Source organism: Mustela lutreola, chromosome 14 (genome assembly GCF_030435805.1).
Source record: "Mustela lutreola isolate mMusLut2 chromosome 14, mMusLut2.pri, whole genome shotgun sequence".
Classification (NCBI taxonomy): domain Eukaryota; kingdom Metazoa; phylum Chordata; class Mammalia; order Carnivora; family Mustelidae; genus Mustela; species Mustela lutreola.
Window position 1 is genome coordinate 15,197,451 of NC_081303.1, and position 26,737 is coordinate 15,224,187.

General features: G+C 41.0%; 1 protein-coding gene across 3 annotated transcripts in view; it reads left to right on the top strand.

Moving 5' to 3' along the window:
* The window catches only part of CENPF (centromere protein F), a 61,665-nt gene that overhangs the window by 17,717 nt on the left and 17,211 nt on the right, over positions 1 to 26,737 (top strand). For 2 of the 3 annotated variants that reach the window (XM_059146045.1, XM_059146047.1), the window contains exons 8-14: positions 3,157 to 3,282; positions 4,442 to 4,570; positions 8,714 to 8,836; positions 14,939 to 15,074; positions 17,220 to 20,617; positions 22,101 to 24,941; positions 26,219 to 26,371. In XM_059146045.1, the coding sequence (XP_059002028.1) occupies positions 3,157 to 3,282; positions 4,442 to 4,570; positions 8,714 to 8,836; positions 14,939 to 15,074; positions 17,220 to 20,617; positions 22,101 to 24,941; positions 26,219 to 26,371 (6,906 nt within the window). The remainder of the gene's footprint in view (positions 1 to 3,156; positions 3,283 to 4,441; positions 4,571 to 8,713; positions 8,837 to 14,938; positions 15,075 to 17,219; positions 20,618 to 22,100; positions 24,942 to 26,218; positions 26,372 to 26,737) is intronic. The other variant, XM_059146048.1, reaches the window with a different exon arrangement.

Sequence of the window (26,737 nt, forward strand, 5' to 3'; positions counted from 1 at the left end):
CTTTGCACAAAATATTGTTCATAAATACTGATTCATTGTATGAGGGTGCAATGGAGGGCCAATGGGACCATGACCTACCTTGACCTATATACTTATTTTCTTTGTGCAGTCTGAGTATGTAGGTTGGTTTTCCAAGTTAGAAAGACTGAATTTGAGTCCTGCCTCATCCCTATTGTTTTGTTTTTGACTTCTCAGCCTCCACTGCCTAATCAATAAAATGGTGTTAAAAATGTCCATGTCCGGGGTACCTGGGTGGCTCAGTGGGTTGAAGCCTCTGCCTGCGGCTCAGGTGATGATCCCAGTGTCCTGGGATTGAGCCCCCGCATTGGGCTCTCTGTTCAGCAGGGAGCCTCCCTCCTCTCTCTCTGCCTGCCTCTCTGCCTGCTTGTGATCCCTGTCTGTCAAATAAATAAATAAAATCTTAAAAAAAAAAAAGTCTGTGTCCTAGGATTGTTGTAAAGATTGAGATAACATTTTTAAAGGCTGTAGCGTAGTGCCTGGCACAGGGTAAGTTTATAATAATACATTAGTTATTATTCCATTGAGTTTCTTGTCATTTAAGCTTATTTTCAGTTGCATTTCCTGCCAACTTGGGCTTTCCTTTATATAATTAACTTATGTTATTATACTTTGTCTTACTGGTTTTTATGTGACAGGATCACTGAATCTTTGTTCTACCTAGCATTTTTGATAAAGTTTCTTCTTACCAGATCATGAATTAAAACTTTTGACAAGGACAGTGCTGAGAACACAGCTCTGGCTTTCTATTAGAAGCTTTCTTCCAGGGGCGCCTGGGTGGCTCAGTGGGTTAAAGCCTCTGCCTTCAGCTCAGGTCATGATCCCAGGGTCCTGGGATGGAGCCCTGCATGGGGCTTTCTGCTCAGCAGGGAGCCTGCTTCCTCCTCTCACTCTGCCTGCCTCTCTGCCTGCTTGTGATTTCTGTCTGTCAAATAAATAAAATCTAAAAAAAACAAAAAACAAAAAAACACCTAACTTTCCTCCAGGTTATTAAGACTCATTTGTTCAATGCTTTCTGGATTCCTTTTTCCCAGTGAGCAACAAATCTACCTAACTGATAATTCAGACTACCTTTCTCCCTCTCACCTCTAGGACTAGGTCCTAGGATAATAGGACCTGGTCAAATGTGTTGCTGAAATCAAATTGTGCTTTGTTTATGCTGTTCCTTGACCTACCATTAGAATTACCCATTAAGTAAAATGGAGCTAATTTAATCAAAATCAATACCATGTTCTTTTGTGAGTACATGCTATTTCTAGTTTGCTTCTTTTCCAAGTATTTTCAAACTGTGTGGGATATAAAGTTTGAACTCACATAGAAACTTTGAGGCAGAAAACCTGGTGTTCAGCACCCACATTTTACAGATGAAAACTTGGGCCCAGGGTGCTGAGTGAGTGCCCAAGGTCATACACTACATATTTTCAAGGATTTTAGCTCTGGAAACTATTTTAGAACATTCATGATACTCAGTGGTCAGCTACTCTTACATGGATTGTGCATCTTCAATATCAGAATATTATTGTAAAAATTTAAAATAAGATATAAGTATCTTCTAAGTGCTTTTTTTAAACCTGTTTTGTAGTGATAAAGTTACTGATTTTGAGATTAGAGGAATGTGTTGCAGTTTGAGGCACGACCAGCAGAGGGCACCAAGGGTTCATGCATCTCTGCCCTGCATGGTGTGTTTTTTTGTTTTTTGGGGTTTTATTTCCCCCCTGAGAATTGTCAGCCACCAACATTTGGACAGTTATCTGAGCAGTGACTTTTATCTGGGTTGTTTCCTGATGCATTCCCCCATGCCTAGCACAGTGCTTGACATCTAGTAGGCTCTCAATAAATACTTGTTATTATTATAAATAATTTCTTTAATACTTTTCTTTGGGGATTTAAAAATATAAGAACAGTAAAGATAATGAAAAGGTGTCTTACTGTATTAATTTGAACCACTGGCTCAATTATTTTTCCTTTTGAATTTGGTATATTTAAAGTTCTGACCAACTCTTTTTTTTTTCATCTTTTGTTAGTTAATAATCATTGTCTGATCTTCCAGCTAAGTATTAGTTAGTGTTTTCTTTTCCTCCAATTTTTCTGTTAAATTTCTAGTGTTTCTAATAGTTCTGAATGAGATTATAGTGCTTCCCGGAAAAATACTTTAGAAGAGAGATTTGCCAAACTGGGACACCTTTCTTTTAGACCAGGGAGTTCTCCCCCGCCCCTATGACATGTTTTTAGTCTTCCCTGGAACTTTAGAGTTGTTTTGAGGATTTGAACACTGTGGGGAAAATTCAAAGGAATGATTTTCAGTATTGGTGATTTAAGGCCATTTTGCTCCAATTTAATTTTAGAAGGACATCCTAAATTTTGATTTAGTTCATGTTTTAAAACTTATCCTGAATGTATTGGGTATGATTAAGGGAAAGAAATGTTCTTTGTGTTGCTTATGGCAGCTTGGCTAAAAACCAGTTGTGATATTCTCTGGAGTGCTGTGAACCTTCAGAAATTGAAAATGTCATAGTGGGAGCGTTGTGGAAAGAGGTTTTTTAATATTTAAAATTTTACCTATTATTCTTGAAACAGACTCTCATATGAGGGTCATGGACACCCTCTGATTATTCTACAGCTGTTACATTACACAGGTCAACATCACCGCATTTGAGTGTCTCATTTCCATGCAACAAAGTGTTAGATGAATCTTTATTCATTATTCAGAAACACTTATTTCTTTTTTCATAGTGCAAATTATGAAGTATTTCTTGAAATGGTCGAATATTTACATTTTTTCTAATACTTCCCAGATACAAACTTTATGTGTGCTAAAATAATTAATAGCAGTTTTAGTATTTGTTGATCATTTTATTTTATTCTATTCATTTGTTTTTTAAAGTTTTATTTAGTTAAGTAATCTCTACACTCAGTGTGGGGCTTGAACTCAACCCCAAGATCAAGAGTCACAAGCTCTCCTGGCTAAGCCAGTGAGGCTTCCCTGCTGATCCTTTAAAAATCAAACTTTTAGTGAAACAAAAATGTCAAAATACAGATGATCTTGAACCAGATCTTATAACCAATTTTTCTAAAATTCAAAATATTTGTTTCTCACCTCGAATAACTTTGTATTGACCGTTTTTATTTGTTGTTAAGTGTACCTCATTGGAACAAAAACTGAAAAGATTGTCTGAAGATTTGAGTTGTCAGCGACAAAATGCAGAAAGTGCCAGATGCTCTCTGGAACAGAAACTCAAGGAGAAAGAAAAGGAGTTTCAAGAGGTAAGGTGAATGGCTTCACAAGGAGTTTGCATTTTGTAGTTTTGTCATTTGAAAAGCATTGCTGTTGCTTGGGGTGTTCTACGAGAGGGGAACTCCTTTGTGAGGAACAGGTTCCCCGTGTGATCCTTCACACTTCTGTCTTGCAGTTTTCGATTGGAGAAGTAACTCAGGAGCTCGAATGTTCTTTTTTACCTGTTTCCTCTGATTTCTTAGAGATTTGATACCAAGTAGGAAAGAATCCTTTCTCTTCTTTCAAAGACTCTCAGTTGTGGAGGAAGTTGTATCCTGTTCACCACATGTTTCTAAAGGCTGTGGGTTGGCGAATACGTTAGACAGGTAGTTGATGTGGTGGGGAAAGAAGCTGGCAGCCATGTTATGGGTGAAGACGCCTTTCTAGAAGTGTTGCTGCCAGTGGAGAGTGAGTTAGCCTGGCCGAGTATATCCTATGGATTGAGGCTCTCTAGTCTTTCAGTAAGAGCCCCTGGAGATGCAAGTCTGGTCTCCCGATGTGGTTATCAAAGTTAATTGGTGGCATATCTTTGCTCACATTCTAAGTTATGAGTGTTATGATGTTTGATATCTTAAACCCCTTTTTTTTTTTTTTTTTTTTTTAGATTTTATTTATTTATTTGACAGATCACAAGTAGGCAGAGAGGCAGGTAGACAGAAAGGGGGAAGCAGGCTCCCTGCTGAACAGAGAGCCTGATGTGGGGCTCGATCCCAGGAACCTGAGACCATGACCTGAGCCGAAGGCAGAGGCTTAACCCACTGAGCCACCCAGGTGCCCATTAAACCCCATTTTTGAGTGTCTTTGTTTCCTAGCTGAGTTGTCACCGTGGCGGCTCTGTTCTACTCCCTTTTGCCCCTGGACTTGTGGAAACAGAGATGAAGAATTTCAGCCTGGGGCTGGGACTGAAGCTGGCTGGTCTCCATGTGGCCAACTGGCAGACTCTGCTTTCCCTCTGAAGGCCCGCATTTGATCACCCGGACCAGTGCTGAAGACAGTTTACATTTATTGTTAAGTGAACGGTCAGCCTGGCTTCCTCTTGTCTCCTGCTCTCTCAGCCAGCACGGCCTGCCTGTAGGAGGCTTGCCCACCCTGGCCTCTCCTTGTCACCTGTCGGCAGTCCGACTGACGTACATGCCTTCGGTGTTTCAGGAGCTCTCCCGCCAACAGCGCGCCTTCCAAGCCCTGGACCAGGAGTGTGCGCAGACGAAAGCCAGACTCACGCAGGAGTTACAGCAAGCCAAGAACACTGGCAACATCCTGCAGGCCGACCTGGATAAAGTAGGGAGCTGCCTTATTTCTCTCCTCAGTTAGTCCCCGTTTTCCTTATTCATGCGTTTTCTATCCTGCAGCTGACGTGGTGATGCTTTTAATGAAGAATGGCTCTAACCTCCCTTTCCTTACTTCACCAAGGAAGAGAGCAAGCAGTCCTTCTGAGTCTGGGGTTTCTCATTTCCAGGAAGAGGGGAGTGAGTGAGGATCTCAGACCTGAATGTCTGTGCAGGGGTGTGATGGTGGTTCTTGGGTGCTACACCAGATGGAAACCCTCCCCACTAATTCATGCCCCCCAAACCATCAAAGCGCTGAAAACTATAATCCGTTACTTATTTAACACTTACTCCAAAAATGATCTCAACCATGTTATGGCTTTGTCTTTTATCTATATGATGACAACCCTTGTATTATTTTCTCCAGCTGGGATGCCTGTCCTGAACTTCAGGCTTGTGGGTGTGTACCTGGTATTTCCACTTGCTGGTCCATCAGGCATCTCACACTTGGCGGGGTAATAGCTGAACTCCTGCTACTTATATCAAACGTGCTCCTCCCGGAGTCTTCCTTATCCCAATCAACAGCAATTCCATCCTTCACATCGCTGAGACCAGATCGCATGTCATCTTCAACTCTGCCTTTTCTCTCACACCTCAAAGCCTTCCATTAGGATTCTTCTGACTCCGCCTTTATTTACACATACGTGTGTGTATTTGCGTCTCTCTGTGTGCCCATGTATTTTTGCATATGTGTGGATACTATCTGTATAGCTATATTTAAACCTTTTCATGTTAATATACAAAATTTACATAGGACATATTTACAATTCAATAAATTATTATAAGGAATGTTCTCTTAGAACCATTATCTGTGTCAGGGCCTAGAATCTTCTCAGCTACTCCAAGAAACCCTCTATGTGCTCCCTTCCTCCTTGCTAAGAATAAACCTGATTTGTATGCCTTTTTTTTAAAGGGAGTAAATATAAGTTATGTTTTACTGGTTTTCAGGTTTTTGAATAGAGATATGAACACTTATTCATAGTTACAGAATATAAAATATGTATTTATACAAAATTTAACAATCTTATCTGTTCTTTCCCAATCAGTGTATTTGTGTGAATTACAATACAAAATAGTGCCCCCCCTGCAAGACCCTGTGATAACCATACAAACCAAATGAGTCCCAAATGAGGACTAGGAGTTGCCTGTAAAATTGTAAACTCAAGGTCCTGAGTAAATGAACACACCTTGAAGAGTCCAGAGAAGACAAAAAGCTTGCTAGAAAGGCATGTTTATACATTTTACTTAATAGAAAGTCAAGATACATATTTAAAATTATTGGATCAAGGAAAAGAGACTTAGATTTATTATTTAATATTATAATATTAAGGCAACGGAAGAAGCAAAAGAATAAAAATAGAAATGGTAAAAGACTATATATAGAAAGAAGGATGGTGCTGGACAGAAATCAGTTTATTTCCTACCATCCTGTGCTGTTGTATTCGTTTTTATTTGGATTACTATTATAATCATTTTAAACGGTGGCACTGCCTATTTATGAACAAATGATTATGTTCAATACATAGTTTTATAAAATCTACACCAACCATGAGCTTTGCTTATTTCTGGACTATACTGTTAAGCAGTTTTGTTTTATTTTGGCTTTTGTCTATTTTTAATTTTTCCAAATAGTCCTGTGTAATATACTTTATTAATAAAATAAATATTAGATTGCCATCAATGACTGAAATGTTAAAACCCCTATTTGAGGAAATTGGCAGCAAACTCTGCTCTTCCGTTCCTTCCTTCTGATTCTGTTATCTCCCTGAATTTCTGTCTAATGAACGTTGCTGTCCAGCTTTGTGTTTTATGCTTACTATGGCTACTGTTCACCATTGCTGGTCCCTGTCTGGTCTAAGACTGTCATCTGTCACCTGGTTTACCATGCTAGCCTCCTCACTTCTCTCCCTCCTTCTAGACTTGCTCCTCACAGTGTGTTTTCAACCAGCCACCAGAGTGAGTCTTGTAAAGTCTCAGTCCCAATTATGTCACCCCTCTACTTGCAACAGCAGTCACTTCTTGTCTCTCGCCTAGTAGGAGCCGTGTCCTTCCAAGGATCTGCAGGACCTGGTGGGCTTCCCACCACCTCGCTCACTGGCTTCCTCGCTGTTGGTAGAGCACACTCTGCATGTGCTCTCTGGGGAAGCGCTGTGTCTGGACGGGTGTGTAGGGCACGCACCTTTGCTTGCATACGCTTTCTGCTCTAATGTCGCTGTATCAGTGACATCTGCTCTTGTCATCACGTAGATTCCTACCCTCAAGTACTTTCTGCTTCCTTTCCCTTACTTAACGTTTCTCCATAGGGCACATCCTCTAATGTCTGATACAGTGATTTCTTTCTTTTTATGTTGTCTTCCTTCCATTACTTAAATCTTTCCATGAGGACAGGCTTTTGTCTGTTTAGTTCCCAGCTCGACCTGCAACACGCCAACACTGAACACCAGAGCTCGGAAGCGGCAGGCGATCACAGGTGCTCATTCTTTTCTTGACTTGACCCATGTTGCTTGACCGGTGACGCATTCTGGTTTTTTAATTATTTTTTAAAGATTTTATTTACTTATTTGAGAGCGTGCAGAGCAAGAGAGAAAGAAAGAGACAGAGTGAGCATGAGCAGGGAGCCCGGTGCGCATCTCGATCCCAGGGCCGTAAGATCATAACCTGAGCCAAAGGCAGATGCTTAACTGACTGAGCCACCCAGGTACCCCAGGGTGACACATTCTTGAATTTACCCTGAGTATGTCTGGTATTCACCTTTTGTCAGAATTCCAACTATCTCCTCAGGACTTGCTTCTCTGTTCCTAAAATTAAGGTTCTCCCATTGAGGTAGAGTCTCATTTTATGGAAAATATTGGTTAACTCTCAAATTTAGGACATAACCTAGTGGGACATGTTGACCTCTCTTAGAGGGAAGAGAGATGGGGATGCAGCCAAAATGGGAGCGGTGACATTCCCTGACATCTGTTTGTACTAAGAGTTAGTCCTCTAACCGGCTATCCAAGTTTGAGAGACGAGACAAAACAAAAACACCCCCCAAACAAATGAACAAACAAAAACTCCTTTCCCAGGATGAAAGTTTAACAACTTTAAAAAAACAATTTTTTTAAAGTTTAACATTTAACAGTTTTCAACTGTTAAATGGGCTTCCTCCAAGACCTTTAAAAAAAAAAAGGCTTTTTTTTTTTGCTTTTTGGTTTTTATTTTGCCTGAGCCTTGCTTTTATTAGATGTTGTGTACTATATATACTTACTCTGTGGGTGGATGTTCAGGTTCCCAATATCTTCTTGTTCATTGTAGCCGCGGTAATAACATCCCTGTGTCACATCATGGTGTTTCTGTAGGACAGGTTTCCACATGTGAACTTGGCCATTTCGGGCACGTGTATTCTCCCTTCTGATCGATTCTGACAAGCTGCCCTCCAAAAAACTGTAATGTACCTTCTCACCCGGTTGGTGTAAGAGAGGTCCTGGTCTTGCTTATTCTTCTTGATAGGAGATAGTCCTGGTTTTATAAATTTTGCCAACCAAGGAGTGAAAAAGTCATCTTATTGTTGTTTTAATTCATGCTTCCTTGATTACCATTCAGGATGTTTCTTTCAGAGGTTGATTAGCTATTTTTTTTTTTTTTTTTTGGTATAAAATTGTCTGTTTCTATTCTTTACTCTTAAAAAAATCAGTTTACTTTCTTCTGAATTAACCATAGATGTCCTTTGTTTGTTGTATCATGGATATGTAACTTTGAATCTGTCACACAGCAAATATGTTCTCCCAGTTTTGTTTCTTAGCTCAACTTTTTGTTTTGGTTGTTTATTACTATTTCATTGTGTTCACTTTTTGGTGATCAAATTTGTTTATTTCTTCTGTGGCTCCCTCCCCAAACCCAGCCCTTTTCCCTCTTCTATCTGCTGTCCCCCAAATTGATCTGATGGTATTTTAAGTGAAAACTATAATGCTGTATTCAGCTCTGACATAGATCGTGTCTCACCCAAAATAGATGGTGTTAGTTCTTAAATTTCATGACCATTTCATTTAAGAATAAATAAGTAATTTAAAAAGTAAAGAACATAAAAACAAAACTTTGTCCTATTTCCTCTTTGCAGGTCACATCAGGAAAGCACCAGCTAGAAAAAACTTTGGAAGAGTTTAAGCAGAAGTTCTGCAGAACCGAACAGGCCTTACAGGCAAGTCAGGTCCAGGAAAATGAGCTGAGGAGAAGCAGTGAAGTAAGTGAGGCATCAAGATGCAAATTTATCAGCTGCTTTGTGGGGTGAAGTGGGAGGGTACAAGAGAATTCCTGTGTTGTTTCTCTGTCGTGTATCATGACCACATGTAATTTTCCTTTTTATTTATTGGAAGTATTACAAAGTGTTTTGTAGATAACCTATGACCTAGAACGTATGTGCTTTTTTTTCCACTTTCCATTTGTATATGATTACTAATAAGTGTCTAGCAATTATAGGTAAACATGGGTTGTATTAAGATCATGTATTAATTTTTTTAAAGATTATTTTAGATTATCTGAGAGATGGAAAGAAACAAAATTTTTCATTCTAAGAGGAAAGAAAATTGGTGATGGGAGGTATAATTTAAATCCCTTTTCTAAGGGTTGGTTTTTGAGTCATCAAATATTAACTTTGTTGAAAATCACAGATTTAAATAAACAAAAGCAAAAGTTCTTGGAAGGGGCTCCTGGGTGGCTCTGTTGGTTAAGCCTCAGACTCTTGATTTCGGTTCAAGTCTCGGTGTTAGGGTGTTAAAACTGAACCTTGTGTCGGGCTCTGCAGTGGCCAGGGAGCCTGTTTGAGATTCTCTTCCTCTGCTCCAACCCCCACTTGCATGCGTTCTCTCTCTCTTTTTCTCAAAAACAACAAGTAATTGTTAGTTGTTGCCCAAAGTCATGTTGCCATGTGCAAGTTTGACAGTGTCTTTTTTTTGAGATTCATTTATTACACAAAACGGGTGGATGAAGTTTCTCCAGTCGCTTGGATATGAGGAGAGTGACCTGATGTTGTTATGGGATTTTATCCATACTTACTTGATTCAGCTTCTCTATTTAGTGGCCTGGAGTTTTATTTTTTTTTAAGAGGGAGAAGAGAGGTTGGAAGGACAGAGGGAGAGAGAGAATCTTAAGCCAACTCCCTGCCTGCCCAGCACAGAGCTTGATGTGGGGCTCCATCCCACAACCCTGAGATCGTGACCTGAGCCGAAATCAAGAGTTGGATCTTTAACTGACGTGGCCACCGGGGTGCACTGGCCTGGAGCTTATCTTAAACAGCTCATTTGGGGACAGTTAGTAGACTGAAACAGCCTGACTAGAACCATAAATCAGCACTGTACTCTTTTTTTTTTTTTTTAAGATTTTATTTATTTATTTGACAGAGAGGAATCACAAGTAGATGGAGAGGCAGGCAGAGAGAGAGAGAGGGAAGCAGGCTCCCTGCTGAGCAGAGAGCCCGATGCGGGACTCGATCCCAGGACCCTGAGATCATGACCTGAGCCGAAGGCAGCGGCTTAACCCACTGAGCCACCCAGGCGCCCTCAGCACTGTACTCTTACAAAGAAGCACGGCAGAATGGGAGTTTTTTTCTCTATCAAATATCACAGGAAAGAATTTTTCCCACTTCTTTAAATCTTTTGCAATCATTTTTTAGACTGAAGATTCTTTTTTTGAAAAAAGAATTCTGTATAAAGAACAGTTCTTCATCAGATGGGGAAAGTCTCCATGTGTTTATCCCCACAGCTCTGAAGAGCGTATCCTGATTGCAAAATCTGAACATCTGTCAGTAGCAAAGAGGTGATGGCTAGAGCAGCAGGCCTCGGAGGGGTCATGCTGCTGGGGACAGGAGGCCACAGCTCTAGCCACCCAAGTGGAGGCAAACTTTGTGTCAGATGATGGTTTCATCAGCGACTGTTTTCAAATGGCAGTGTTTGTTTCAGCAAAACAAATGTTTGCCTTTTTGGCCAGTGGGGACCAACCAACAGATGCTTCTGCGAACATTTCCACAGGCGCACTGGCACCGAACCCTTCCCCCTGTGAGCTTTCCTTCTAGCCAGAAACTCTCCCTTGACTCCACTGGCTGCCTAGTAGAAACATTTTGTCGAAGCAGTTGTCTGGTGAAGAGGTTCCAGCCACTTTTTGCTTGGCCAAGTCACAGTAGTGGACTGGACACTGTGTGGCAGGTGTTTCTGAAGACGTGTGTGCCTCCATGGGCTCTGGGCTGCCCACTGTGGAGCTTGTCCATCTTGAACTCTAGCCTGTATGGTTAAATACATGTCCTGTTGGCGTTTAGATTTCATTGATTTCTGTGTCCCGTGAAAGGGGCTAGCCCAGGGCTTAGGGTTTCATGTACTGTTGGCCTTCATTTATGTTTGTGGATCTGTGTCTTTATCAAGACTTCCCAGGGTCTAGCTGGCTCCCAATTTTGAATTGGGATTGGCATTAGAAAAGCGATTTACCCAGTTAGAGCAGTGGTGTGACTTAGTAGCAGAACGGTAGCTTAGAGGAAAGGAGACCTTGGATTGCATCATTTTCTGCCACTTCCCTGTTGTGTGACCTGCAGACAATGACCTAAACTTTCTGAGTCTGACTTAACTCATCTGCATATAGGGACTAATAATACCCTTCCCTTTTCCAAGCTATATTAATGATGGCATTAAATATTCTACAAAAAGTGCTTAGCCCAGTGCCCAACACATGAATGTTTGTTAGTAAAGTATTGCAGGCTACCTGATCATTGCCCTGGTCTCCACAACAGCTATGACCTTTTGTCGTTCCTGCCGTTTGCTGTCCCTGGTAGGCACAGAAAGTGAGGAGCCGCAGGACAGTGCATTTGAGATTTTTCACATTAAAGATGTTGCCTGTTCTATGCTTCTCTCACTCTGGTATCTTTCTGTGTCGTATTCCAAGGACAAACAGGCCTAACATGCTTATAGATTTTGGATGCTGAAATAATGCGACAGTTGTACCGAAATTTTCCTTGTCTGCATTTAGTAAATAGGCTGCTCACAATGAGGAAATACCCGTAACAGGAATGTGATTTAATGGCCCAATCAATGGCAAAATTAACTCTAGTATCAGAGTGAAAGGAGGCTTTAGGTAAGCTGCTCATCCCACGTCCAGTGCCAGCCCCCTAGCGTTAGGGGTAGGCGATAAAATACCATCATGTGATAGCCGAGATGAGGGAACGCTTGCCTGGGGACCTCCCTGAGCTTGAGGATCTGTAGCATACCAGGTTCTCTAAGGAGCTTGGCCTGGCCGGCAGGAATGACGAGCTGGAAGGGGACACATCCTCTGCATCCATCCCTTGTTCATGATAGAGACTTGGTCCCGGGGTGGGGGACTATTAAGCTCCATTCATGGGCGGAGATCACAAAATGCCCACAGTAACCGAAATTTGTTTTGTCTGGCCCTAGGAAATGATGCTTCCCTTGCTGCTCCTAAACTGAAGTTGATCAGGGCGGAATTGCTTGCTAAGCTCTAATGTGGGCTTGTGGTGATAGGGATGTTTGTTGTGCTTTTCCACACTAGTGCCCAGTTTTGCAAATCATTTGAGGATGCAAGAGATGCCTAGGAGAATACATCCTTGTATGCTTAACTCATTGTTGCTGATGAGCTAGCCAATCAAGTCTTAAGTGGCTATGGCCTCACAGAAAACTAATTGGTGATGGACGGCAGCCTACAGATCCATTTTCAGATGTTCATTTTCCACATTTTGGCCTTTTAAAATTCTTGGGTTGGTCGTAGCCATAGTATTACAAGCCTGCTGGGTCCCAGGATTGGCTGAACATTTTGTTAGAAACAAATATTTACGGAGCTAATGCCAGAATAGAGAAAGACATGTTAGTCTCTCCGTTGGGCTTCCTATTCATTTAAATGCCCCCAGTTATGGACAGAGATGGATAGAGACCAACAGACACATAAACAAGCACAAGTTGCCCCCTTCCCTCTCTCTTCTTTTTACCTTGCTTCCTTCTGTGGGGGTGCCCCCAACTTTAAGCAGTGTCTTCTCAGCTTTGTGGCCCCTCCTCCAAATGCAGATGTCACTCGATTTGATTAGATTTTTAGGGTATGAAAATAAGTGTCACTGTAAGACTGGGAAGTCAACTCAGGTGGTTAAACAAGCTGGTTACTATTTTACATTGAACTCATTCTGCTTACCTAGCACGAGCATGTAGATTCGGAGGCTGTCAAATTTGGGGAAGAAATGCTAATAATATTGCTCAGTTACCCTTGTTAAAGTGCTTTAAGGTAGTTTTCCTTTCACATCTGTGATCTCTTCTGAGTGGTGATCATTCTTAGCCTGGAGAGCAAACAAGCGATATAGTTTCTTATAGTTTAATGATGCTTGTTCAAGCCCGCAACATCCGTGCACCTTGATGGTCACTCTTGGCAGAGTTTAACACTGACTGGGGTGAACATTCGCTTCTCAGTCTCCAGATTAGTCGGAGATGCCCATCAGTCCTGATTGATGAAGGGAGCAGGACTAGGACAAAGGAGCCAGAGGAGTGTAATTACAACAGGCTCTGTCTTATTCTGAGGATGAAATGAACATATATGCATGAACACAGCAGCTGCCAGGAAGTTTTCAAGTACGTTCTACTAGCCAGATTCTCCCTCTTCTTGAATTTGGCTTTGCTGCATGGGTACCCATCTGCTGGTAGTAACCAGACTGATAATTGAAGGCAACCTTCCAACACAGCTTTGCCAGGGCCATCTGTTTTCTAACGGGGCTGTAGGGTTTTGGAGGATGGGTCTTAATTGTTTCTTTAAGATTCAAAAATCTCTCCCTTCTGCGGGAGGATATTTTTGAAGTGCAGTTTTTGAAAAAGGTGGCCTTCTGAAATGTTTTCCCCCTAAGGATGTGAGGAGCTTTGTTCCGTCTGTTTGTAACAATACTTACCAATCCCTGATGGTCCAGACCGTAGCATAGAATATAGGCCGAGATACTTATCGCCTAGTCATTGAAGGTAGAAGAACAGATTGAGGAATATAAATAGAGGATTTATTTATCACGGAAGTCTTATGTGGTTGATAAGCAATAGTGTTTTTATTTTGTTGTTTTTAAGATTATGTATTTATTTGAGAGAGAGAGAGAGCGCACAAGCAAGGGAAGGAAAGGGAGAAGTGGACTCCTCGCTAAGCAGGGAGCCTGATGCAAAGTTCGATCCCAGGAGCCCAGGATCATGACCTGAGCTGAAGGCAGATGCTTGACAGACTGAGCCACCCAGGTGCCCCAGCAATAGTTTTTATTTGGCATTTAAATAAATATTGCTCGGTTTTAAGATTAAAAAATAGGCATAGTCATAAAATGGACATGCGTATGAGTCTCTGCTACTTTTTGGTGTGGCTACTTCACCTAATCAGGTACCCAGAGAACCTGTTTTTACTGTGAAAGCTCAGATTCCCCCATCTAGAATGAATTCTTCCTTCCGTGCATCTGCCCTCTGATTTCCATAACCTATTCCACCTTTCTTTAGTATTTAGCACATCCTGATAAACTAAGTGATTAGTATCAAGTCCTCCCCCACTGGAGTGCGAGACCGGCTCTGAGGGCAGGAGATTCTAATTTATGTTTGTATCTTTCCTAATACCATTCCAGCATCTTGCACACTGTAAATTTTCTTAAAAAAAACTTAATATTCATAAAAACATCCTAATTATAGTAAGCCCTAAGATAGTTTTACAATGAAAAGTAAAAAAAAAAATCCGTCATGTGAATTTTGGTTTATTAGTACATCAGATCTTTGCAAAGATGTATTTGATCATTCAGATGTGCTAGGACCTTGGAGCCTCTTTTTTTTATTTTTTTATTTTTTTATTTTATTTATTTGACAGAGATCACAGGTAGGCAGAGAGGCAGCCAGAGAGAGAGGAAGGGAAGCAGGCTCCCTGCTGAGCAAAGAGCCCAATGCGGAGCTCAATCCCAGAACCCTGAGAGTATGACCTGAGCTGAAGGCAGAGGCTATAACCCACTGAGCCACCCAGGTGCCCCTTGGAGCCTATTTCTTTGAGGATCTTGTGAATAGGATTTTCCTTATGAGTTAACTGTTTAGCAAGCATAGGTACATCGAGAAAGATCAGAGAAGTGTTTCTTGAAGAAAAAAGATTATTTGTCTGTGTTAGGTTTTGTGTTTTTGTTTTGAGTTCTCTTTATAACATCATCTGATTGAAGTAAGAATGTCTAACTTCATTAAGTACTTGAGAGGAAAGTGAGATTCCTCCCCTAGTGATATATTTAAGTAGTCCCATTTAGGGACCCTTATAAGGCAGAGGTCATAACTAGCTCGAGTGGTTTTGATTATAACCAGTTAAATGTGTGTTTTAGGAAGTGAAGAAGGAATACAGCGTCCTGAAGAGTCAGTTTGAGCAACGGGCTAGAGAAGTCTGCCACCTGGAGGAAGAGCTGAGGAAAGCCAGACAGAGTTTGAGTCAGAGCCAGAACTCTACAGAAGAAATGAGGGGTGAGTAAACATTGCCTTTGGAGGTATTCTTCTAAGCTGATGTCGCATGAGGGAGGATGGATGTCCTTAGAAACGTTTTTCGATTTTGCTATATATTCTCCCAGGAGGAAGTCTACAGTTGATGTGGAGAAAGTTTTCTCTCTTCCGCTTTCTAGTTTCAGAGTGATAGTCTGACTTTTTTTTTTTTTTTTTTTTTTTTAAACTGGAACACACAGAGTCCCAAACTGTCTTTGAAACCAGAAGGGTAAATATTCTCCAAACAAAAGTAAATTGTCAGTGCTGTCTCTCACCCCAGAGTGTTATTCTTTGTGTCTCAAGTGTGTTTGTTCGTTTTATCTGGACAGCTCATTTCCTTGCTTGTTATCATTTCCCAACAGTGGAGAAATCCTGGATTAAATGCACGTTTTCCCAGCCTTTAATGACCATTGTTTTTTTGATGACTTACTTGACTGAATGATTTTATTTCCTCACTTTCTGCACAGACACTGGATTATGCTGCACACACACACCACACAAGCCCACCATGTCACATTTATCTGTAAGTCCCCTTTGTCTTTTACGTATATTAGTTTTCTCAGCTGGGTATTTGCCCCTCTAGAACTTCTTTTAACCTGCCCTAGGGAATGTGTGTTGTAGTTCCGTGTGACTCCTTTCTCTTTTAAATTCTGATCTAAGACAGCTTTCAGTTCTTCCACAGCAGGGGGTAAAAGTGTCAGTCTTCAGCTTTCTGGAAAGAAAACTAAGAAAAGGCAGGCCGAGGGCATTTTTCAGTGTTGGTCACGAGTGTGGTTGTGCCAGGTGCTCACAAGTAAAGTGGAATGGTGGCCTAGGAAGTAGCACCTCAAGGGCCTTCAACTTTCAGTAGGTAGACTGAAAACTAGGAACTGAGGCACCAGGGTGGCTCAGTCGATTAAGTGTCTGCCTTAGGCTCAGGCGATGATACCAGGGTCCTGGAATCAAGCCCCACATTGGGCTTCCTACTCAGCGGGGAGCCTGCTTCTCTTTCTCCTCCCCAATCCAGCTCTTTCTTGCTTTCTCTCTCTCTCCCTCTCTCAAATAAATAAATAAATAAAATCTGAACAACAATAACAACTAGGAATTGTTTTCCTTTGAGTGTAACAACTGGGTTTATCATACATGCTAGCTTAATCATCTATTGAGATTCTCAATATTTATTCTCCCTCAATGTATTTGAGGAACATGGAGACCTCCATCTCAGCTGAATGAAAGCACGGTCATTATTTCCATCTAGGAGGGGCCTGTGGGTAGACATGAGATCCTAAGCAGAAAACAAGTTGGCAGTGGAGTCTAAAAAATCTTCCATTTGATTCCTCTATTCATAGACACACTGTGAGGGGCTAGGATGTGGGCGACATTGTTCCTCAGTAGTACCTGTAGGCCTTGAGAGTTGTTGATATACAACAACTCTTTTGTACTTAAGCCCAATCCTGTGGATTTTTGGCTAACATGGTGAAATAATTACTCACTTTTCTGGGAAACCGGAATTACTCTGTAGTGAAATATAATGTTTCCACCTTAATGCCTCTCTTCTCACAGTTTTCTTTCTCTGAATAAGTGTCTCCAAAGGGGAAACATACACATAACATATTTGTAAACATAGAAAACATATAAAAGAAAATAGTTTCAAGTGCTTAGAAAAATAAACCCCTTGCTGTTTTACACAGCAGCACTTTACTAAGCTGCTGAGAAAGAAGATGAACAAATATCTTATCATCCTTATAAGGACCATTTCCTCATTGTCTGTGAGTAAGCTCAGGTAATTATCAGGTGATCTACGTTCCAGGAGGTACCCAGGCAGTAATGCTGATTGTTATAGGGCCTGAGAAGCTGTTGGTTTGTTTGGATTTTTTAAGTTTCGAATTCTTCTAGAATAAGTATTTTATTAAAAAATGACAGCTAAGGGCACCTGGGTGGCTCAGTGGGTTAAGCTTCTACCTTCAGTTCAGGTCATGATCTCAGGGTTGGATCGGGTCAGGTTGGGTCCCACATCAGGCTTTCTGCTACCTCCTCTCTCTCTCTCTCTCTCTCTCTGCCTGCCTCTCTGCCTACTTGTGATCTCTCTCTGTTAAATAAATAAAATCTTAAAAAAAAAAAAAAAGCTAATTTTTTTTTTTTTTTTAATAGCTAAGAATGCCTCTCAGGAAACCATGTTAAGAGATCTTCAAGAAAAAATCAATCAGCAAGAGAATTCCTTGACTTTAGAAAAACTGAAGCTTGCCTTGGCTGATCTGGAAAAGCAGCGAGATTGCTCTCAGGACCTTTTGAAGAAAAGGGAGCATCACATTGAACAACTGAACGAGAAGTTAAGCAAAATAGAGAAAGAGTCCGAAGCTTTACTGCTTGCTTTGGAGTTAAAAAAGAAAGAATATGAAGAACTGAAAGAAGAGAAGACTCTGTTTGCTCGTTGGAAAAGTGAAAATGAACAACTTTTAAGTCAGCTGGAGTCAGAAAAGGGAAGCTTGCAAAGTAAAATTAATCACTTGGAAACTTGTCTCAAGACACAACAAATAAAAAGTCATGAATACAATGAGAAAGTAAGAACATTGGAGATGGAAAGTGAAAATCTCAGTGTTGAGATCAGAAACCTTCACAATGTGATAGACAGCAAGACTCTGGAGGTGGAGAGACAGAAACAAGCTTACGCTGACTTGCAACAGAAAGCTGAGTTCTCTGATCAGAAACACAATAAGGAAATAGAGAACATGTGCTTGAAGATTTCTGAGCTTACTGGGCAAGTGCATGATCTTGAACACAAGCTTCAGTTACTGTCAAGTGAAGTCATAGACAAAGACCAGCGTTACCAAGACTTGCAGGCTGAATATGAGAACCTCCAGGATCTGGTAAAATCCAAAGATTCTTCTCTTGTGACAAATGAGGCTCTAAACAGAAGTCTTTTGGCTTTTGAACAGCAGCCTGCAATGAATAATTCCTTTGCAATAACTGGAGAGCAAGGAAGCATGCCTTCAGAGAGGAGCAAATGCCATCTAGAAGCAGACCCAAGTCCAAAAAGTTCAGCCGTCTTACAAAATCGAGTAATGTCTCTCGAGTTTTCATTAGAGTCTCAAAAGCAGATGAACTCGGATCTACAAAAGCAGTGTGAAGAGCTGGTGCAGATCAGAGGAGAAATAGAAGAAAATCTCATTAAAGCAGAACAGATGCATCAAAGTTTTGTGGCTGAAACAAGTCAACGCATTAGTAAGTTACAGGAAGACACTTCTGTTCATCAGAATGCTTTTACTGAAACTTTAGCAGCCCTGGAGAACAAAGAAAGAGAGTTCCAACTTTTGAATGAAAAATTAGAAACTGAGCAAGCAGAGATTCAAGAATTGAAAAAGAGTAACCATTTACTTCAAGACTCTCTAAAGGAGTTACAACTTTTGTCTGAAACCCTGAGCTCAGAGAAAAAGGAAATGAGTTCCACCATTTCTTTAAACAGAAAGGAAATTGAAGATCTGGCCCAGGAGAATGCGACTCTCAAGGAAATTAATGCAACCTTAAATCAAGAGAAGATTAACTTACTCCAAAAAAGTGAGAGTTTTGCAAACTGTATAGATGAGAGAGACAAAAGCATTTCAGAGTTATCCAATCAGTACAAACAAGAAAGACTTATTTTACAACAAAGATGTGAAGAAACAGGGCACGCATTGGAGGATCTTAGTGAAAAATATAATGCAGCTCAAGCAAAGAACTCTCAGTTAGAATGCTTGCTAAATGAGTGCACTATTGCTTGTGAAAATAGACAAAAGGAACTGGAACATCTAAAGGAAACATTTGCAAGGGAACAGCAAGCCTTTGTAACAAAATTAGCATTAGCTGAAGAAACAAACCAGAATCTAGTACTGGAGTTGGGGGCGGTGCGGCATGATCTGTCATCAGAGATTGCAGATATCCAAAACAATTCCAAGAGTGAGGTGGACGGTTTAAAGCAAGAAATCATGACTTTAAAGGAAGAACAAAGTAAGATGCAAAAGGAACTTAATGCCTTACTACAAGAGAATGAGCACCTGGTGACGTTAATGAAGACGAAGCAAGAGCACCAGATTCCAGAATCAGAACCAGTTAGCGACGCGGTGGAAGGAGTGAGTGAGATAAATAAATGTCATGTTCAACTTCCGATGGATCAAGAAGTTAAAGATCCTTCTCTAGACTGTCAGAACGCACAGTTGGTACAATTAGAAGCTAAGGGAATTAGGGAATTAAAACTTCGGGAAGGTGAGAAGGAAAAGGAATGCCTACTGCATGAACTATGCACAATTAGAATGGAATTAGAAACCGGAAATTTGCAACCAGACGCTCAGTCACCAGAACCTAGTGGCCCTAAAGACTGTGACGTAGGCACAGAAGAAAAGTATATGTCAGTGCTTCATGAATTGTCAGCAAGTCAAAATGACAACGCACATCTCCTGTGCTCTCTACAAACAGCAATGAGCAAGCTGAGCGAGCTAGAAAAGATGTGTGAGATGCTGCGGGTTGAAAAGCTCGAGCTAATGTCTGAGCTTGATGATTCAAGATCAGAATGTATTACAGCAACTCATAAAATGGCAGAGGAGATGGAGAAACTAGTAAATGAAGTTAAAATACTAAACAACGAAAATGGCCTTCTCCAAGGGGAGTTGGTGAAAGAAATGGCAGAAGATGAGTCTTATGAACAACAAAGTGAGCGGAAACGTACATCCTTAAATCCCTTGGGTGACAGTAATTGCTATGAGCATTTGACATTGTCAAATAAAGAAGTTCAAATGCACTTCGCTGAATTACAGGAGAAATTCTCATCTTTACAAAACGAACACAAAATTTTACATGATCAGCACTGTCAAGTGAGCTCTAAGATGTCAGAGCTACAGTCTTATGTGGACACATTAAAGGCTGAAAATTCGATCTTGTCAACAAGTCTGAGAAGCTTCCAAGGTGACTTGGTAAAGGAGGAGATGCCAGGACCCGAGGAAGGGCATTTTCTGTCATTATCATTCTCTTGTGTGACTGACAGCCCTAGCCTTACACGTTTGGGGGAATCCTCTTTTTGCAAAGACATTTTAGACCAGACAGGAGAAACATCACTTTTGAATAATTTAGATGGGACTATTTCAGCAAACCAGTCTAATGTAGAGGAACGATCTTGCTGCAGTCCGGGGGAGGAGAATCTGACCAAGAAAGAAATTCTGTCTGCCCCAGCGAGGAGTGTTGAAGAACTTGAAACCCTCTGTCAGATGTACGTGCAATCCCTCAAAGAGCTAGAAGAGAAAATTGAAAGTCAGGAGATTATGAAAAATAAGGAAATTAAAGAGCTCGAACAAATATTAAGTTCTGAAAGGGAAGAGCTTGACTGTCTCAGGAAGCAGTATTTGTCAGAAAATGAACAGTGGCAACAGAAGCTGACAAGCGTGACCATGGAGATGGAGTCCAAGTTGGCAGCAGAAAAGAAGCAGACTGAACACCTATCATTTGAGCTTGAAATAGCACGACTCCAGCTACAAGGTCTGGACTTGAGTTCTCGGTCTTTGCTCGGCACTGACATAGAAGATGTAAGTATCTGGGATTTACATGATGTTTCTCTAGATACATGCCCAGTAGGCACTCGAGAAATGTTTGTTCAATTGAAGTCTACATTAAATCAAACTTAAAATATTTTTAGAATTCAGGGGTATAAAAACAAAATATACCAAAGGTTGTTTTTTGTTTTCAATTTGTTTTTTGTTTTTTAACAAACTTCAACTTTAGAAAAATAAGTAAGCCTGATTGGGGCAGGGTGTATGAGTGTGAATTTCTATGATTCCACTCAAATATTACTCTATAGGAAATTACTGAAGATGTTTTTTAAAGCCTGGAGAAAATTCTATTATGGAGTCAGAAAGTCATCTTCAGGACATATATGTGTTTTCACTCTGTCAGTTAATGGACCACAGTTAAATACTAAATTAAAACTTATGGATGACTATGTGATACGAATTTTAAGTTTTCTTGCCCTTTTCATACCATTTTATTGTTACAGAGTTAAAGTCATAAAAGTAAGTGCAGTTTATTACATATTACTGAATAATTTTCTTATCAACTTGCTCTGGTACAAGTCTATGATTTGTTAACAGTCATTTAAAGGGACATCTCTTTCTTTATGGAAGGTCAAATTGTTCACTCATAACTTCTGCCCTTTCTGGTCTACCAGCTAAACTAGTAATGTTGTACAGTCTACAAGTCTCACTTGATTCCCTCTGTCTGCCTCAGTAAGGTAGAGAGGGCAGGTGGTGATCTAATAGTCGTAGTGGGCACAGCAGAAGATCCCCATTTTACAGATGAGGAGAAGGTGAGGTCCAGACATGTAGTTTATCCAAGTATATGAATAGTTAGTCCTTGGGCTGAGGATCTGGTCATGAAAACTTCCGTCAGTGAAGAATATCGTAAATGCTGAAGATGGAAATTGAACATTTTATATGGAAATTGTTAGCCTCTTAGTTGAGAATCATGAAAAGAAATTTTATATTTAGGCTACCAAGAATATTTCTAGCTAGAAAAAATTATGACGTTTAAATATGTTACAATTTAGAGGTGCCTGGGTGGCTCAGGGGGTTAAAGCCCCTTCAGCTCAGGTCATGATCCCAGAGTCCTGGGATCGAGGCTTGCATTGGGCTCAGCGGGGAACCTGCTTCTCCCACTCTCCCGCCTGCCTCTCTGCCTACCTGTGATCTCTCTCTGTCAAATAAATAAATAAAATCTTAAAAAAAAAATAGATATGTTACAATTTAGATGATCAGATAACTAATTTGGAGGATTTGTCTTCATGATAAATACCTTACCCAGAGCCGTGCCTGTGGAAAGCACTGACTGTTTGTTTAATTGTATTGGATATTTGATGGAGAGAGGAGAATGGGGTGAGAAATATGCCATTTGAGGAGATGTGTTCAGCAGAGGCAAGAAACCAGTTTTTCTATAAAGTAATAATTAAGCATATTTATTCTATTTTGGTTCCTCTTGAAAAATAAAATGAGTTTTCATTGTGTATAACAACTACAGGCTCTTCGGGGTGGAAACAGTAGCTGTGATGTAAAAGAATCAGAAGAATATACTTTGGAAACTCAAGAGAGAACACCAAAGCGTGACATTCATCAGATTTGTGAAGAAGGTGTTCAGCAGGACCTCAGTCGGGAGATGGAAAAAATAACCAAGACCAGTCCAGTCAGATTCACCGGAGAAGAATGGTCTAGGGAACAGTCTCCAGAAACCCCAGCAGAAGACAAAACCCAGGGCTGTTTAGAATGCATTTCTCAATTGTCACTTTCTGGTCCTAATGCTCCGGTTCCTGTGGATTTTCTAGAGAATCAGGTCACCATTCAGAATCTTCAGCTGCAGGTAAAAGAGTCATCAAATGAGAATTTGAGGTTACTTCACGTCATAGAGGAACGTGACAAAAAAGTTGAAAGTTTACTAAATGAAATAAAAGAGTTAGACTCAAAACTCGATTTACAGGAAGCACAAATAACCACCAAGACGGAAGCATGTGTAGAATTAGAAAAAATAGTTGGGAAACTCAAGAAAGAAAAATCAGACTTAAGGGAAAGATTGGAATCTTTTGCTTGTGACAACCAGGAATTACACCAGAGAACAGAAAGTTTGGAAGGCCTCAATTCTAATTTAGAAACAGGCACAGATAAAAGGTCACATGCAGTTATTGAAGATAACGTGGCCGACATGAACGACAACTGGAGAGAGCGATTTCTTGATGCAGAAAAGGAGCTAAAGAGGATCCAGTTTGAGAAAGGTAACATGGAGCATCACGCCCTCTCTGTGGAAGCCAACTTAGAGACAGTTCAGACAGAGAAGCTATACTTAGAAAAAGACAATGAAAGTAAGCAGAAAGTTATAACCCACCTTGAAGAAGAACTCTCTGTGGTCACCAATGAGAGAAACCAGCTTCATGGAGAGTTAGATACTTTGTCAAAAGAAAATAAAGAACTGGATCTAATGTCTGAAAAGATGAAGGAGAAAATATGTGAGCTTGAATCTCATCAAGATGAATGTCTCCATCACATTGACGTGGCTGAAGCTGAGCTAAAGGACAAAGCACAGCTCATTCAGACGTTGTCCTCCAACGTCACCGAGCTCTCGGAAGAGAACACTCGTCTCCAGGAGCAGCTGCAGAGTTTGGAAAAGGACTCACAGGCTCTGACTTTGGTAAAAAGTGAGCTGGAAATCCAAATTGAGCAACTGAATAAAGAGAAAGAATCACTTGCAGGGGAATCTGAAAGCCTGCAGACCAGACTGCATGAATCAGAACATGAAAAGCTGACCATCGCCAAGGCCCTGGAGGATGCACTGATGGAGAAAGGTGAGGTTGCAGTGAGGCTGAGCTCAACACAGGAGGAAGTGCACCAGCTAAGAAAAGGCATTGAGAAGCTGAGGGTCCGCATTGAGGCTGATGACAAAAAGCAGCTCCATGTCCTAGAGAAACTGAGAGCGAGCGAGCGTAAGAGTGATTCGCTTCAGGATAAAGTGGAGAACCTTGAAAGAGAACTGCAGATGTCAGAGGAAAACCAAGAGCTGGTGATTCTTGATGCTGAGAATTCCAAAGCAGAGGTGGAAGCCCTAAAGACACAAATGGAATTGATGACCAAAACCCTGAAAGATCTAGAACTAGACCTTGGCACAGTCAAGTTCGAAAAAGAAAATCTGATAAAACAACTACAAGAAAAACAAGGTCAAGTGTCTGAATTAGACACATTACTCTCTTCACTGAAAAGTCGGTTAGAAGAAGAAGAGAAAGAAAAAATAGAGACGAGAGAAGAATCCAAAGCTGCATTGGAGATGCTCCAAACACAATTGAAAGAGCTAAATGAGGAAGTAATAGCCTTGTGTCATGACCAGGAGATCCAGAAGGTCGAAGAACAGAGTATGGACACCTCGGGGCAGAAAATACATCAGCTGAGGAATAGCATTGAAAAGCTGAAAGTCCGCCTAGAAGCTGATGAAAAGGAGCAGCTCCAGGTCTTAGGAAAACTGAAGGAAAGTGAGCATCATGCTGACTTGCTTAAGGATAGAGTCGAGAAACTTGAAAGAGAACTAGAGATATCAGGGAAAAACCAAGAGCGCATGATTCTTGAGGCTGAGAATTCCAAAGCAGAGGTGGGGACTCTAAAAGCAAAAATAGAGGAGATGGCCCAAAACCTGAGAGATCTGGAATTAGATCTTGTTCATATCAGGTCAGAAAAAGAAAATGTGATAGAAGAATTACAGAAGGAGCAAGGACGGGTATCCGAATTGGAAATATTAAAGTCTTCCTTTGAAAATCTATTGCAAGAAAAAGAGCAAGAAAAGGTACAAATGAGAGAAGACTCTAAAATTGCCGTGGAGATGCTTCAAACACAAGTAAAGGAGCTAAATCAGAAAGTGGAAGCGTTGGGTCATGACCAAGATGCCTGGAAGGCCCAAGCACAGAATCTGCACAGTCAAGTAGATGCTCTTGAACTCGAGAAGGCTCAGTTGCTGCAAGACCTTGACGAGGTCAAGAATAACTACCTCAATGTGCAGTCTTCTGCGAATGGCCTCCTTCAACAAGTAGAAGACGGCAAACATAAGCTAGAGAAGAAGGAGGAAGAAATCAGCCTACTGAAAAATCAAATTCAAGACCGAGAGCAACTCACCTCCAAACTGGCCCAGGTAGAGGGAGAGCAGCAGCTTTGGAAGAAGCAAAAAGGGGAGCTGGAAAATCTGCTGGTGGAATTGGAGCAGAAGAGCCAAGGGCTGCAAGCCAAAAATGACACTTTGCAGGACACCTTAGAAGCACTGCAGAGATCTCACAAGGATCTGGAGAAAGAGCTTGAGTTGACAAAAATAGAAAACATGTCCTTTGTTGAAAAAGTAAGTGGCTTAACCTGTCTATATTTGCATATGTAGTCACGAGGGAGGGAAATCCGCTGTGTGGATTAGATTTCTTTCTGGGCCGTGTTTGCAGCATTGGACCAGACTCTGTAAAGGTTTTAAGTTCGTGGGGCCTTGAACTTTGGGGACAGAGAGCAGGCTGGAACAGCTGTGACTCTTGGCTTTGGCACACATTTACATGGGACTCTTCTATGGGTTAGCCCAGGTTTTCAGTGTGGCACCTGGACACGGCAGAAGCTTTGGGTTAGGCCCAGTTCCTGGTTCTAATTATAGTTCTCTCTTTACAGTACATTAGTGTCGTAGCTTCCCAATACCTGGCTGGGAACTTTTGCCAAGGAGTCTGTAACAGTTACTAGTGAGGATCAGGAGGGACCCCCATGGCCCCTGCACTGCATTTTTGCCTTTAGGAGAAGGTACTATTAAAGGTGCCCATATAACGGTAACCAGCAGAAGTCTCATGCCTCCTAGGGTAGGTCTTGGGGATATTGTGCTTTCAGCCCCTCTTACGCCTTCTCTTTGTGCAACCTCCTGTTTTGTCAGCTCGTAGTTAAAGAGGAAAATCTGCCATCGAGGGCCTCGATTAGTAATGAAAAATTAAGTTTTTGTCCTCTAGGCTTCCATACTGATCTAGAAAAGTGCTTCAAATTCAGTTTTTACTGGGCAAATATTAAAAGAAAAAAGGAGTCTCCAGAAAATGGGATCAATCATAACCCTATAATATTTTCCAGGAATTTCAAGTTTTGACACAGCTTCGAGAGACGGTAGTTACGATAGAGATCATTTGGCAAATTCTGCCAGCCTCTTTCAACGTCAAGGGCAAACGCCAATGGTGAGGCTTTGACTGGTTTTGACTAATCCTAGGCATATTCCTGGCAGATTAGTATGGTATCAGGGGATTAGTAGAGATCCCTGAACTGATAAAAATATAAGACGCTACCTCATACAATGGTCTCTACTATTTTTGTTTAATACAAATTAATACCTTTATGAAGGATTTTAAGACTTAGTAATATTATCTTTCTTTGTCATTGCTTCCCTTATTTCTGTCTTTTATTAAATCTTGGCTGAGAAGAAAAGGTAAGCTTGCCAGAAGGTTTTGAGGATAGGAGCTGAGTGGATTTGTGAAGGGAGGAGTAGCCCGGTTCCATTTTATTTCTGAAGGTGAAAGGAAATGTTTCGAGTGTGTTGTACCAGAGTGACTCATTTGTGCAAAAATGACAACCCCAAACAGATCCTAACGAAAGATGAAATTCCAGGTAAAGGCGATGACTGGGAAGGAAACCGAGCTGCAGAGGGAAATGCACGAGATGGTGCAGAAAACCACAGAGCTGAAAGAAGAATTTACCAGGGAGAGAAATAGGCTAACTGAGGAATTAAATATAATGTCGGAGGACATAAAGAGCAGCAAGGTAAGTCTCTCTGTGACGTGTTTGTGATGCTCTGATAAGGCAGTGTGCACCCTCTCCCTCTTTGTTTTTGTAAGACCTAGAATGTACCAGACTGTTTTTTAAGCTTTTGAAAAAAATAGCCCCGCACTTAGGTCATGATGAGACCTGCACTCATCTTCACCCTCCAGCCCTGAAAGAGCTGGAGCCCTGAAAGAGCCCCAAGCAGCTTTGGCAAAATATTCCAATATTTTTAACTGAAGGCAAGCCGGGTTCTATGTTAACTCACATCAGAAATAGATTTCCTGCAGCTTTCAACAGATTTATCGGCTCTTCTAGCCTGCCTCAGATGAGGAGCCAGAATGTTGCCAGAGACAGATGCCCTGATCT